The following is a 15,858-nucleotide window of genomic DNA, read 5'->3' on the forward strand; positions in this document are numbered from 1 at the left end:
GAAATGCTGGCCCTCTAGTGTGACAAATTTTTTATTATTTTTGTTTTTCAGCTGGGCTATCTATTGTATAAACCCACACAGATCCCAGGAGCAAGCAAACACTGCACTTCCAAGATTTTTATCCACAAAATGAAACCTATTAATGCTGCTTTAAAGTTAAGAAATTGGCTATTACACCGAGTTAAAGGCATTATGGACTCACAGAAACACCAAGTACCTGAAGGGAAGGTGAAGGCTGGGCAGAGCCTCCCAGATCTCTGCACAGACAGAATCATCCTCAGCTGAAACACCTCTGGATGGGGCTGAATGGACCTGCTCAGCTTTAAATTTATGTGAAATGAATCCCTGAACTCTGATACCCATTTTCAAGTTTCAGATCCACTCAAAGCACATATTAAGTCAACTGTTACTTAATACATTTTTGCTGGGCCGTGTGACCAACACAATAATTCACTGATGTAACCTCTAACAATCAGTTAATAGTGATTCCTTTCTACTCTGAAAAATCCAAGGATGGCACAGTCCACAGACATCCAGGAATACATAAATGCAATTACAGAAGAATGTGGATTTGGACTCATGTTTTACCAATAATAAATTGGTTTCATGCAAAGAGTCCTCTGTGATGGTGCTCCCTCATGAACACCTGTTACCAAACTGGATTTCCTTGCACAGTTATTTTTTGCATCAATTGTTAAGAGTTTAAACAGCAGAGTTACTTTCTGATCCGTTCATGTGCTGTTGGAGGATGAAGTGTCTGTCACCATTCCTCTGGGGTCTGTTTTTGAGACGGCTGCAGGCTGGGGGAGTGTTTAAACCCTCTCTAGCAGGGCGACATTCTGGCCAAAAACGTCAAATCGCATCACTTCAGATTCTTCTCTAAAAGCGAAATTAGGCCAGAGTTGTGCTCCCAATCCATTTTAATTTTTGGAAGAACAGCCTTTGGGTTTGGCCCCGCGCCGCAGCTCCAGACCCAGGGCGGGACCGGCCAGGCCCGACCCGCCGCCATCTTGTCCCCCTCAGCCACGGGGACCACCCAACACAGGCCCTGACCTTGGTGCCCTTCCCAACACACCAAAACCCTATAAAAACATAAAGTTTGAGGGGTAAAAACAACACAAAAACGGTCTGTTTTCCAGACAGACCAGCCCCCGGCGGCTGAAGGGGGTAGGGGCTGCGGAACGCCGGGCTCCCCTCACGGCGCCCTCACGACCGGCCACTCTCTCCCACAGCCCCCGCGCCGTGAGGGCGGCTCTGAGGGCGGAGAGTCACAGCCCCGACAGCGCGCCCAGGACAGGAGGAGGAGGAGGAAGAGAAGGAGGAGGAGGAAGCCTCGGCCGCCCTCTCTCCCCGCCCTCCCGCTGCTGCCAGCGCCGTCCCCCGGCGAGGCGCGGGGAGCCTCGGCCATGTGTGAGGAAGGAGCCGCCAAGCTGCGCCTGAAGCCCCGGACGGCGCCGTCCGCCCGCGGCCGGGAGCGCAGCCCCGGCCCACAGCCCCCGCCGCGGCCCCAGTGAGTCGGGACCGGGGGGATCGGATCGGTCCTGGGGGACCCAGTCGGCACCGGGGGGACCGAATCGGCTCCGGAGGATCGGAGCCGCCCCGGAGGCCAGGGTGCACTGCCCCGGCGACTCGCTGCGTTTCGCGGTCAGATCTATGTCTGTTAAAGGTTATTTCATAAAACACCGCCCGCAGCGCCTTTAAAAAATAGAGATAAAACTGCAGGATGGAGCACAGCGTGCCCCGCGCCTTCCGCCTTTCCTTGGCACAGAACAGCACTGACAGGGACAGTTTCTTTTCCAGAGAAAAGTCAATGTATGAAAACTCAATTTTCTTTCTCCCAGAATACCCCTCACAGGAGCGCAGAAATATTCCTGTTTTTCTCCATATTCCTGGAGTTCGGAAGGCAGTGAGTGGCTCGGTTTGTGCTCGAGCCCAGGGCCTCAGCCGTGTCCCTTCCACCATGGGCTGCGAGAGGTTGATCACTCCGCTCTTTGAGGGCGTGTTGTTTCCAATTTCTTCCCTGTGCAGCTTCATTCTTGGACAGTGACCTAAGAAAACACATCAGGAAGAACGCTGGAAGTACCATTGTGATATTAACAATCCATCCTTCCCTTGGAATTGTCTTTATACAACATTACCTTATAGTTCCTAGGATCAATTAAATCAAGTTTGGGAAGTTAATCAGTAATTTCAAATGGCATTGTGGGAATGTCCAACATACATGGGAACCAATGTAATTGCCACCCTCAGTGTGAACACTTCCATGATTTCTGTGCTCAGCAGGTGTTAAGTTTGGTATTTGAGGAGATAAAACAGTGTCTGTACTTAACTGTTTCACTTGGAAGTGGAGATAATGATAGATACCTACTGCTCATTTGTTATGAGCAGAAAGGAAAGCATTTAGACATTCATTTTTTGCTAGCTGTACAAATTGCATAAGTCATATAAAGCTGCAAAAATTAGTTTGCAGGCTCAATAATGTCTTTGTGTTCCAGAGAAAAGAGGCAAACTGGTATCAGTGTTAGGAGTATTTTCTTTCTTCTCCCCCACCTTCAAACTATTGGACTGTGTCTTTACAGGGCGTCGACTGACAGATGCTCCTGGTTTGAAAAGGAAGAATTAAATGAGTGTGAAAAAACCTGGCTTTTGCTACTGAAAGACATCAGTCAAGATTCACAGTGCACAAACTGGGACACGGTGCCCAGCTTTCCAGAGTTCTTGGAAAAGGTAGCGTGCTGTATCCTTGTTTTTGCACTTTGTGAGCTGCTTCCAATAGCGACAGCCTGCTTAATGGGAAACAACCTGTAATAGCTTTTAGAGATGTGGGGTTTCAGCTCTTTAATCTCTGTGTGCAGCGGTGTGGCTGGGCATGGTGTGGCAGGGAATATAAGGACAGCTACAAGAGGCTTTTTTTGCAGTACAGCAATTTCTTTCCAACATTTTGCTGGGAAGAGGGAGCCTGTGTTGGATGCTGATTGCCATAAACACCAGCATCTCCCTGAGGAATAAAACTGGACAAGGCAAGCTGTAATGGAGGGGTTAATTGCACAGAACCCACCCTGACATCACTCCAGTGGCATTAGGCAAGATCACAACATAAAAATCAGTCTTTATAAAGTACTTTTTCCCCTCTGAACAGCAGCAGGTTGTTGTTTTCATCCTTAGTCTCTCTGGAACATGAGTACCCATTGCATCCATTTAGAAATGCTGAGGGAAGACCCATTTTCCATCAGCTCCAGGAAGCTCCTGGAGGAGGGACATGAATAAAATGTTCTTTTCTTTCCTGTAGTTCAGCTTTCTCAGTATTTGCAGTGTGTTTTCTAAGCCTGGGTTTAGGTATTGATTGAGCTACATTTGCTTAAGACATTCTCTGTGTGTGTGTTGTAGAAACAACAGGAAAAGAGTCCAGAACACCAGGAAGTCTTTACAGTTGGAACAAAAGACTTTCAGTGGGTATCATTCCCATCTTTCCACAAAGAAAAATGTCTGAACCCCAAGGATCTGAGCTCCCAGCAGCCAACACAGAGCCTGAGCAATGAATTACGTAAAGGACAGGGCCAAGCAGATAAACTGAAGAGTTTATCATCCACAGCTGAGAAAACCTGCAGGGGAACCAGTACAGATCAAGCCAAAACTGCATCTGGAGCAGACACAAAAGGTGTTTCAGAGCCGGATGTGAGTCCCAAGCCACGGGAACTCCCTGGGCACAGCAGCTCAGCACAGCCCTCAGCGTTGGCACAAAGCCCTGCAGAAGCTCTGGGCCTTCAGCAGCACCACACAGGGACTGCACAGAACAGCAGGGCAGACAGGAGAGAAAAGGGTGAGGAAAAGCCTCAAATCCAAACACATCAGGGGGAGCTTCCAGTGGGAGAGGCCACGGGGATGTCTGCAGAGAAGCCTCGGCTCGGGAGCGCTCCTGGGGCTGAGAGCCACGAGGACAAGGTGGAAAACCAGAGTGAAGCAGCCTCGGCTCTTGACAGTTGTCCCATGTGTCTGACACAGTTTAGTGGAAGGTAAGTTTGTGTTTTGGTATTTTTTCATCACTTTCCCATAAATGAACCACAGCAGGTTCTGGATGCAGCCTTTATGTACAGAATAACAAAAGCAGACAAAACTTGTACTGTAAGGTCCTTTTTTAGCTGTCAGATTTACATACTTTAATCCCATTTACAAGTTGAATATCTGCTCTACAGTAAGAAATGTTAACACAATTTCATAGTACTTAGGCTGTCAGAGTGGCTGAAAATGTGCTTTTCCACAGGTCCTCTAACCCTGCAAGCTCTGTTGGGAGCCACTTTCCCTGTTGTTGGGAGGCTGAGCAGGGAGACAAAGGAGTGGCTGCTTTAATATTTACAATAATTTTGGTCCTTCTGTCAAGAGACTTAGACAGAAAGGCTTAAAATGCATCAGGTCTGTGCTACTGAGCTGCAGTGTGAGCAACAGTTAACAGCAAGGGTGGGAGGTTTGCTAGAGGATTTGGACTGATTGTCCCACTAAGGTACCAGAACACCTCTGGGAGGAAGTAAAGAACAGTCACTAGAGGGATGTGACTGTTTGTGTGTTTGCAGACTCTCCCAGCTGGACATCGATGGGCACCTTGCCAGGTGCTTGTCTGAAAGTGCAGCTGATGTCATGTGGTAAATCCAGAGGAGAGCACAGGAACCAGGCCAAGGATGAAGCTTTCTCACAGGAAAAGGAAAAATGTGTCAAGGAAGCACATCCATGTCTCTGACTTAAACCAGTAACTCAACAGAAGGAAAAGTGCCACCTGCCTATTTGTTTTTGTTTTATTTTAAAGCCTCTCAAATGCTTGTAAAGTAATTCTAGTTCTGAAAATGGTGCTCTGGGATGTCCCAGAGACCCCCAGGGAAATCAGGCTTGGTACTCCTGAAGAAATGCACTACTGGAAATCCCTCAAGCTTTGTCTGATGCACCAGAGTTCTGAATCTCTCAGAACAGAAGAAAGCAGCTGAGCAAAAGACAACTGTTACTTACTCTATTATTTTTTTTTCTAAACAGATAATCTATGAAAATAAACTCAGTTAAAAAGTACTTTGATTTGGCTTTTTTTGTTGTTTTAATACCTAAGTAAGAAAATATAATTGTACAATTGATCCTGGGAGTGTAGCTGTTTAAGAGAAAACACATCCCAGACCAAGTAAAGGGTGTGGGGGTTTTATGTTTCTGAAGGAACCCTTAGCTAAATTCAAAACCTTACAGCGCAGGTTTCTCAGTCAGTATCAGTGTTGAGCAGGTGATTAATATGACTGGGCTAATTAGGCTGCAGTGTCACAATGCAGAGCTGCAGAGTGAGAGTTAACACAGCCAAAAGAGCTGATTTTGGTACCAGCTGCACACATCCCCCCCAGCCACCACCAAGGCTCAGAGCAGGGACAGCCAGAGCCTGCTGGGGCTGGGAGGGCTCAGGAGCCCAGCTGCTCTTTGGTCACTCTCAAGGGGAGCAGGGGAACACTTGCTAAGCCTGGCAATAGATGACAATAAATGACATTTAGTGACAGCTCAGTAACTACAAACCAAGGGATGAGATCACCAAGCTGCTCTGGTTTATTTCCCTGTGCCCTGGACTCAACACCTGCAGCTGAGCTGGGATCCAGATCCAGAATTAACAGAGTACAGAACAGAAATACAGGGAGGCTCCTAGAGGCTGAATTTACAGTGGGGTCTGTTGCAGAGGCTGGACACAGCCCATTTCACTGATAAATAATAACAGTCTATTAACTTTTTCATTAAAGTCTTTAATAGATGTGCAAGAATATAAATGATCTCAGCTGTTATGGATTAGTATACCATCTTCTGCACAATTAAAACTGGTCAGCAAAGATCCCAACTAATTAATTATACAAAACTACAAGAACATATTTACTGTTTTACAATCATTAAATTAGCTAGAATTTTCATTTACTATTTCAAATAAGACAACTATATATCATTACCAGATCCATTTGTAATATATTAGGATTTTTTTTCCAAACCACACATTTAATTACATCCTTCATTTTCTTTTATTTATAAAACAAGTACTTTATATAAAAAATTTCCCCTTCATCATGAACAGAACATTATTCAAACACTTGCACATGAGCAACCAAACTTGTACCCAGCAAACTATTTGGCAACACAGCAACATTGTAAATGCCTGTAAATTCTTAAATAAAAATCAAATAGTCTTTACAATGTTTGATTAGCAAAATGTGTCTTTCTATTCTTCCTTCCCTCCCTCCCAAAATGTTCTGAAACCTGGAAAAAAGGTTAAAAAAAAACCCCCAACCCACATTTCTAATATTTCCAGTTTAAAGTTCCATGCCCTGGCATGTCAAAGGACAGCTTAACCTGCCACAGTTCCATTCATGAGCTGCCTGCAGTCACTCTGATCACTACTGATTAGCTTTAGTACCAGGGGAGTTCAAAACACTGAAAAGCAAATTATTTAGGGGAAATGAAATAAGAGGGAAAAGGGGAAAAAGGAGCAATTAAAAAAATGTCAGATTACATTTAAAAGGTAATGTTGCCTTTAGTAGATAATAAAGTATCTAAAGTCCAGGCATTTGAGGCAAGTACTTTCGACTAGTTAAATTATTTAGTGTTGATTAAAACACATTTTGCTGAATATGAAAAGCTACAGTCCAACAGAGAAACCCACAACTGAAACCTGAATGGGATTCATAGAACTAAACAACCACAGGTCAGCATAATTGTGGCTAAGGAGGGGATACAAAACCTAGATTGTTAATCAATGATTAATTGACTATTTCAAACAATGTTTTGGCAGTCTGGTCCTAGCACCTCATGACTTGGATGTGAATCCCAAAGATGTCATGTTCAGCACCTAATGCAATTCTGTACCCTGAGAAAACCATAGGTTAAAGTAAAGAAAGTGAAAGTGTCACAATTTCTCCTGTGTTTTCCACCCGCCCAGGTGAGATGCCAGCACAGGGTTTGTTTTCCCTTCCCACAGCAGCCCTGGAGCCCGGCCCGAGGCAGCAGAGCCTCTGTGGCCCAGGGGGCTCAGGGCCCCTCCAGCCTCCTTTGCCAGAGTCCTCCCCTGCCCCTGGCACCCCCAGCTCCCACCAGAAGGGATTCCACAGTTGTCTTTTGCTTCTTCCAATTTCTTAGGTATTTGTTTTTCTGCTTTTAAAAGAATTGTACTGCTTTGATGCAAATCATCTCGCTGAAAGATCCCATTCTCTGCTGCAGAATGATTAGTTATTAATGCACACTGAGCAACTGTAAGCAGACAGTTTATCATAAGCAGGAGGTGTGCTTTATCAGGAAAGTGGATTTTATTTTATGGTTATTCTAGATTTACTACTTTAAGGCTATGCTTTACTATGCTTTTGCTCTACATCTGAATATTTGTATTGTTGATAAAAATACTTTTCAAAAATCTAATATACAACACAAAATCATTGTAGGTGTAGGCACTGCTTAAGTATGTTCAGAAATCCTTTGTGTGCAAATTTAGTTTTCTTCAATCTCTACATTTTGGTAAATTTGGAGTTTAAGACAACAGATTCTGTAATTGATACCGTAAATTCTAATTTGGAATTGATCTCACTGAGTCACTCTGCATTCCAAATTCTGTAAAAATGCAACTAAACATCAGGCTGCAGCTGTGAACTGTATGTTTCAGATGGAATTTTACTTAATATTAACAAGCAGAACTTACCAGGTGTAAGAACGTCCCAAATATGCAATAATCCTTCAATGCAGTTTATCCATTTAGGCACTTAAATCTTGTACCCAAATTTATGTTTTGATTGCTAATAAAACACAACTCCTTTTAAATATATCTGAGATGTTTAGACAGGTACCACTTGTGAAAAAAGGCATCAAAAATAAGCTTCAACACCACTGTAATATATTTTATTCTTCAGGATGTTACACTGTAATACTCTTCAACTGGGAGCTCACTGCATCAAATGTTTGTAGAAAGTGTGTGGATCTCAAAGTTTCTCATGATCTCCTTCTGCAGGGATGCAATGAACGTTTCAATCCTTCATGAAACAGGCACAAAATGCAAATTCCTTCATTAATGAAGCCAGTTGTGTCAGTGCCCAGAACTTAAGAATCACTAAGTGGCAGAGGACACCCACCAAAATCATAATTCTCTTCTTTGATTTTCAGCAGCAAATTTGTTTTTAGATCATTGGTCTCCATCCAGAGTGACCAGTCCCCAGCCTCGCATGCATATACTGTAGTTAAGGATAAATTAATGTCATTCACACTGTCCCCAACGAGGTCATTCCTTCATACTGTTTCTTCTGTTGACAGCAACAATGGATTAATATATTCAAATCCTTCAAATTCTGACTGATCTATTCGCTTTATTATATCTCTGAAAAATAAATGAGAGCAGTGTTTAGTTTATCAGAACGCCGGGCAGTCTTCCATCACATAAGTTATGCAAGACACAAAGAATTTCAAATTTACTGTAACATGACTAAGTTCTAATGGCAAGTACATAGTTGTGGGAAATAGTAAAGGTAAGAAGATTTCTAGAAGCAAGAGAGTAAAAGGTTTTAAGCTTAATGATGGTGTATTGTGTATTGTTAATAGAAGACAAGCAAACACTGTGTGAAGCAGGTGTACATGTAATTGGCTAAAACAACTGGCTGTAAGCTTTAGCAACATGCTATTGGCTAAAAAGTTTTAAAAAATGCTTTAAAGCTGCACCAAGGGAAATAGAGGTTGGATATTAGGAAAAAGTTTTTACAGAAAGGTGATAAAGTTCTGGAATGGCTGCCCAGGGAGGTGGTGCAGTCCCCATCCCTGGGTGTGTTTAACAAAGCCTGGATGTGGCACTGGATGCCCGGGTTTGGCGGAGGGGCTGGGGCTGGGTTGGACTCGATGATCTTTAAGGTCTCTTCCAACCTGGTCATTCAGTGAAAGAAATCTTTGGCTGCAGCTGCCTGTACATGAGCTTTTGCCATCTTCCTACTGCCTCAACCACGTAATGAGGCTGATGCTGCACTAAAAGCTCAAGGAACACACCCCAGCAGTCCCATCCCCTTTGTGCAAAGGAAAAACTAACCACACCAACACACAGAGTCTCTGAGTGATTTTCAGATAAAGTATGAATTAATCCCTAGAAATGCAGCTGGACTGGGGCACAGCAGCACATACTCATCATCTGGGGTGAGCTGCACGGGCTCGCTGGTGAACTGCGTGTCGAAGTTGTCCAAGCCGTAATCGTCCGTGATCTGCGGCTGGAACGGGGGCGTCGTCTGCTTCTTCTCCAGCTACCCAACGTGTGGGGAAAGGAAAAAATTACTGTGTGCAAGAGCTACAGCATCCCTCAGGAAACTCCAATCCAACTGCTGAAAATGCTATTGGAAAGGAACGTCAAAATACCAAGTAGTACGCCCTACAAACCAGGCAACAGGCAGCAATACTGTTACTGCTCTGCATTTGAAAATAAAAATACACAAATAATTCAGCCTTTTAGGTTTTCTCCAGATTGGTAGATTAGATTCAGGATTCATAAATTCCCACAGTGCTGCAATACAGCAGTTAGCACAATATATTTACTTTTGTTCCTGAGAAATTGACCTACTTTTCTTCCTGTACTTGTGTGCAATCTGTCACATAGTCCAATTCATAGTAGCACAGACACCAACATTCTCATTCTGACACTTATATTCAGGTGAAAAACTCTCTGGGCTACAAATCTCCATAATCTAACTTAGGAAAGGTAAGTGTGATGAGAGTGAACAGTAGTGACCACTGATCAAAATGATCACTTGTATTACCAACATCAGATAAAAACCTGATTTTAAGGCCAGGATCTCTCATGATGCTTGGCACAGAGCAAACAAAACAGGGAATAAATCCCAGAAAAATCTTGGATTTCAGGTCTCAGACAAGAGCACAGGAAGTACAGATGGAGATATGAGGAAATTGTGAAACTGTCACAGGGTGGTGCATTAATACATCAACATCCCATCAATGGTCAGGTCTGGGAAAGCACCATGAAATCAAAGTCATAGGGAAGGAATAATCAGCTCCTCCCAAACAAGAATGGCAACATGAAGGAATCAGCAAAATGAATATTTAATAACTGAAGCAGGGTGGCAGGACTGTCCCTGTGAGCTGTTGCCACACACTCACATCCAACAGCCAGGCATTATTGCACAAGGGGTTAAACATCAGACTTCCTCCTTTGCTATACTCAGCACAGCATAAAAGCCCTCTTAAATCAGCCATAGAGAGAACTTGCAGCCTTTAACTTGAGAAAATGAGTGAAAAACCAGGTGGTGCAGCTCTAGAAAATCCCTCACTGCAAACAGGAGCTGTGGCTTTGTAGTTCTCACTCCAGCATGTAATGGTTAAACACCATGAACCAGGCACTGAGATAAGAACAGACTGAATATCCCAAAACAATCCAAAAAGAGCTGCCCTGGGTGCTGCTGAGCCATCCTACACCAGAGTGAGCAATCTCAAGTGTTCTGGGCTGTGCCACACACTTGGGATGACTAACACCAGGAAAAATGTTCCTGGGCTGTGTGCTCTCTTTCCCTGTATTTATTTTTCCATTTAGCTCAAGCTGCACACAGAACAAGTTTTAAAGTCGGTGTTAGACTCGTTTCCTTACGTTACAACTTGAAAAGATTTGGAAAAGCTTTTAAGTCCAAATGTTTTCTTTGAAAGGCAGGTGGTGAGTAGGAGATTCTAATAACTAAAAAAGCTTTCCAAGTATTTTCTCATTTTTTCCTGAGTATGTTTGCCAAAACTTATTAGAAATTTCATTTCAAATTTCTCTGACGTTGATCCTCCTGAGCAGTACTGTCCTAATCATATCACAAAACAGGTCACCTCAATCTTCCCATTTTTTTTTAAAATAGGGATTTAATATTAAAGCTTTCAGCCATAAAAATATGTTAGAAAATGTAAAAATTCAATCAGCATAAATGTTGACCATAAAGTACCAGTTTCAATGAAGATTTTTTTCTACAAATAAACAAAATACAAATCCAACATTGTCTTTTTCCCAGTTTGTCTTTTTCTTTCTCTCAAAAAAAAAAACCTGCAAAGCAGAACAAACTGCAGGACATGATGTTCTGCTCCACACCCCTGGTGAGCTGCACTGGGGCACCACAAGATAGAAAAAAACCCCAAACCAAACCAAACCCAAAAAAAACCACCTCACTAAGGTTGAAGGGAGAACTCCAAACAAGGAATGTCTGACAAAATTAAGGACAGCCCTCATTACTGGGACAATTTTATAAACACCAGGACTTTTAAAGCACCAATTCCTTCTGCACTGTGTTCTCTGAAGAATGTCACAATGAAATTCAGAGCAGCAGCTTCAAAGGGAAAATGAAACCGTGCAGCTTTCTCTCATCTGAACTCTTTCATGTTAGTGCTGCCTCTTCCTACACTTCCTGCAGCCTTCCCAGACTATGGAAATACTACAGACACACTTTTCAATTGTTAACTACCTATTAAAAATGTAATGCTGGCAGGGAGGTGCTCCAGACTTTACAGCTTTATTGCTCAAGTGTCAATAAATATTGTTATGGCATTTCTGGGATGGTTCTGCACTGGAGACAGAAGGTAATACAATTACCAAGTAGCAGAAGAATTAAAAACCGTGTCAGTAACTGTTATAATGGCATTTCTGGGATGGTTCTGCACTGGAGACAGACTGTAACACAATTACCAAGTAGCAGAAGATTTAAAACCCCAATTTTGATACAATATTTGCTTGCAAACACACTGAAATGCAAGTCATATTCTTCACCACGAACAAAAAACCTCCCTCACCTCAGCAGTACTAAAGAAAACCTGCAAACTGTAATCAGAGCCCCTTTACAAACAACCCCACTGCTCTCCTGCCACATCCCCAACAAAAGGGACTGATCCTGCTCACCCTCCTCAGGTCACTAAACCCTGACACCCACCTGAACAATCCTACTGCTTTTAGGAGTCCCAGAATTGGTAAATTCAGCTGGGTTTTGATGTACTAGGACCACTGCTTTGACATTTCTAGAATTGATTTTGCCTGTTTACAGCAGGGTTGTTGATATGCACACAACTAATAAATGAATGAGCAGTTCCTTTGGAACCCCCAGAAACACAAGGAGTGATTTTTACCAGATCCCAGTCGATGCTGCGGAAAAACGTGTGAGACTTGATATCAGCAAATCCTGTCTGGGGCTGACAGCCAAGCCTTTCTTTGGGATCCTGTGGAAAACACAGACACTGGAATTACACACTGCAAGCCACTTACAGCCCACGTTTGCCAAAAGCCCACAGAGATGACTCCAGCATTCCCATGACTGTGCAAACTCTGCTGGGATAAACACACTATGGCTAGCAAGGGATGCTTAACCTTTTTCTTTTTTTTTTTTTAAACAAAATTTGCTTGAAACTTCATTTTTAAATTATCTTTTACAGCTTCTTAAAATAATTCATATCCTTCTTTTTTCCATGCGTGATAATGGCTCTTCAGATTTCAGTCAGCTTAATTAAATGAGTAATAAGTATTACAGAAAAGAGTTGATGAACAAAGCTACAGTTATTTTTTAAAAGCCTGCACGTAGTTGAACATGAAGCCTATGCTGAGGAATTCCCTCAGTAATTTTGAAACTAAGTGGGGTTTTTAACATAGAAGACACCAAGGTTTTATAGATTTTCTTAACAGTAAGCAGATTAACTTCTTAACTGTATCACTTTCAACAGGAAGCTCTGACTTCCACCTTTCAGATGCTAAAAATAAGAGAATGTTACTTACCTTGTTTAAAAATCCTTTTAACACATGGGAAGCCTTGACAGAAAGAAACCTTGGAATCCGGATTGGCTTCTCCAGAATAACTGTGACAGGTTTAAAAACAGCAATATTGGGTTTTGTGACATTGGCCATGAATTCAATACAAACATTTATTATTTCACTATGGTACCAGTTAGAAAATGGAAGATAAAGTAATTTTTTTTAAAATGATGCAAACAATAGGAGCTACAGGAACTCAAAGCATTGTTCCACTGACATTGCAAGATTTCCTAAGGGATTTGTTACCTTCATTACCTTTTGCTATTATTTGTTGTGTAAACAGAAAATAAAACTTTCAGTTCTCAGTATATGGAAAAGTGTGATTATAAACAGAAATTTATTTTATATCAGGCCCTTCAAGAAGAACATGACAAGTTCTGTTACAGAACTGCAGGAGCTGCTTTAGAGAAGCTTTGCCTGCTGTGGAGTTGGCAGCATTGCGGGGTAACACTGGGAAAGAAAACCCCAGCTCTGCCACACAACGTGCCCATTTGGATTATATCCCCCCAAAAACCACCCCAAAGGCCAAAGGCTGTACCTTGGAAGAGGTAATCTTCAGTGTTCATGTCTGGATTGTCAGTGATGATGTCGAACGGGGACCTCCCGGCCATCATCTCGAACATCAGCACCCCCAGTGCCCACCAGTCCACACTGAACCCTGCAAGGGGACACAGCTTGCTCAGCCAGCACTCCTTGCAATTTCATCTCCTCTCTCACACAATGCAACACTGATGGCCTGGTTTTAGCCCTGTGTCCTGGTTTAGGGCAAATCTGGGAGAGAACCTCCAAAGGGGTTCCTCTAGAAAGCAGATTCAAGTGGTTCTTCCCTCAACCAGTCCAGGAAAATATTTCCTTGGAGAAAAGTGGAAAATTGATTTCTGGGCTAAACAGGAAAATGGGCATCACAAAATGCCCATTAAACTGATTTCTGGGCTAAACAGGCAAATGGGCAGCACAAAATGCCCATTAAACTGATTTCTGGGCTAAACAGGCACATGGGCATCACAAAATGCCCATTAAACTGATTTCAGGAATAAACAAGCAAATGGGCATCACAAAATGCCCATTAAACTGATTTCTGGGCTAAACAGGCAAATGGGGATACCAGCATCATCAAGTCACCCCAGGACTTACTGAAAGCCCTGACATGATTTACACCATCACTGGGTGAGCCTGAGTTTTCTCAACTGGGATGACAAATGTAGGGGAACTGTCTGCAGGCAGCAAAGCTGCAGTTTAAATATTTTCCTATAGTATTATTTCATAAATATTTTTCAGGCCAAGTATGATTTAAAAGAAGCTGAAATGAGTGATAGGAAGGGAAAAAAACCCTTTATTTAAGGAAAAAAAATTAACTGTACAACAAGCACTCAAGTTTTATTATATATCAACACAGAAATGTGCAAGTCAAAAAATTAATGGTATTTGAACCAAACTACAGCTATATTTATTTTGACTATAGCTTGTTTAGGCATGCCTTACCATATTCTTCTCCTCTGAGGATCTCTGGTGCAATGTAATTTGGTGTCCCACAGAAAGTGCTTGTAGTGTCACCTGGGCCCAAACCTTCCTACATGCAGAAATCATTTCATAAATTAAAAGCTGACCTCCTTTTCTGGGTATTTCCTTTAATTAGACTCAAAACCCCAAGTTACTCAGGGAGTTTAAAGAGCTTCCTTTCACAAAATAAATACTCACAGTGCTCAAAATGGCCTAGGACTCCACAGCTCCTCTTCAGCAAAGTTGATTAAAACTGAGTTACATCATGTATGTAATAATATTTTGCTTACTAATTACAGATACATTAAAAAAAATCAATTAAACAATTTGGAAGTCCTTTTCAAATAGATATTGGGGGGAAAAAAGAACTTTTATAACAATTCAGTTCCAAATGTGGTTCTATTCAGTTAAGATTTTTTAGAATGAACTTCCAATTCCACAAGCAAATTCTGGGCTCAGTAACACCAATGTTAATATAAAAATGAATTTTCTTAGTGTTCTCTAAGAGTGACAGAAGAAAGGTCAGCACAATCCTACCTTGCACATGCCATAATCTGTTAATTTGATATGACCCTCTGCATCTAAGAGAACATTGTCCAGTTTTAAATCTCTGTAGATGATGCCTCTTTCATGTAGGAAGTTTAGAGCAATACAAATTTCAGCAGCATAAAACCTGAAATTAAGGAGAAAGTTCATATTAGCATTAAGATGGTACAAAAGCTGGAGTAACTTAAATATCTCTTCTTAAAACATCATTTTACAGCCAACTTTTATGCATCAATAGCATAAAAAACCCAAGCCACATTTACTGATAAGGACACTGACCTCTTATAAGACCATTCCCTATATAAAAATGAGGGGTTTTTTATTCTACTAATTAAGAAAATATTTATTCTTTATTCCACAGATTTTTTTTTTCTGAAAACTCCACATAGCAAGATGGAAGATGTTTATTTTCCTCTTATTCAGAGTGACAGTGAGCCTTTGTGTAGTACAGGGCCATGCAAACTGGATTTTTAATCTCCTCCCACCAACACTGTATTATTTCAACATCAGAGCAAATTAGGCAGAATTTTACATGTTCCATCAACAGATCAAAGAGGCATCACCAAAATATGAAGCAATAAAGAGGAGTGAATTGGAATAACTGCTACTACTGATGAGCTGCTTACTCTCTAAAAATATTCATGTTCTTAAAAAAAAAAAAATAAATTTTACATTTCTTCCCAGGCAGGACATCCCAAACTTAAGAATCCAAGTGCAAAAAGCACCACGTGCCCTGTGCCAGGGATACCTTGCATGCTCCTCAGGAAGTTTCCTCTGCCGTTGCATGTGGAACATGAGGTCTCCCCCATTCACATACTCTATGACAAGGAACAATCTGAAATTACAGAACACAGTTAATGCACTCCAAGGAAACTCTCTAGAAAAGCTGGTTTTATTCTTCCCATCTGAGCCATTTTCAGTTCCATTCTTGATTCAGAGTTCTAGATTTCTTATAGATACAGAACTATTTAAGAGGGGGGAAAAAGCACTTATTTTATGTATATTATGCAGGAACACTCCCT

General features: G+C 42.0%; 2 protein-coding genes across 3 annotated transcripts in view; one reads left to right on the forward strand and one right to left on the reverse strand.

The window, feature by feature from the left end:
• The first annotated feature begins 1,394 nt into the window (after positions 1-1,394).
• On the forward strand, positions 1,395-5,001 carry FAAP20 (FA core complex associated protein 20). The gene is made up of 4 exons (XM_041419670.1): positions 1,395-1,510; positions 2,580-2,727; positions 3,388-4,013; positions 4,569-5,001. Exons 1-4 carry the CDS (start codon positions 1,407-1,409, stop codon positions 4,639-4,641), a joined length of 951 nt encoding a protein of 316 aa, XP_041275604.1. The 5' UTR covers positions 1,395-1,406; the 3' UTR covers positions 4,642-5,001.
• A 734-nt stretch (positions 5,002-5,735) lies between these two features.
• The window catches only part of PRKCZ (protein kinase C zeta), a 41,819-nt gene continuing 31,696 nt past the window's right edge, over positions 5,736-15,858 (reverse strand). For both annotated transcript variants that reach the window (XM_041419698.1, XM_041419699.1), the window contains 8 exons: positions 15,585-15,671; positions 14,828-14,963; positions 14,273-14,360; positions 13,329-13,448; positions 12,755-12,834; positions 12,115-12,204; positions 9,145-9,260; positions 5,736-8,356 (listed from right to left, as the gene is read on the reverse strand). In XM_041419698.1, coding sequence (XP_041275632.1) covers positions 8,269-8,356; positions 9,145-9,260; positions 12,115-12,204; positions 12,755-12,834; positions 13,329-13,448; positions 14,273-14,360; positions 14,828-14,963; positions 15,585-15,671 — 805 coding nt within the window. In that variant the 3' untranslated portion in view covers positions 5,736-8,268. The remainder of the gene's footprint in view (positions 8,357-9,144; positions 9,261-12,114; positions 12,205-12,754; positions 12,835-13,328; positions 13,449-14,272; positions 14,361-14,827; positions 14,964-15,584; positions 15,672-15,858) is intronic.

Source organism: Onychostruthus taczanowskii, unplaced genomic scaffold, assembly GCF_017590055.1.
Source record: "Onychostruthus taczanowskii isolate IOZ18803 unplaced genomic scaffold, ASM1759005v1 scaffold61, whole genome shotgun sequence".
In the NCBI taxonomy this organism is placed as follows: Eukaryota; Metazoa; Chordata; class Aves; order Passeriformes; family Passeridae; genus Onychostruthus; species Onychostruthus taczanowskii.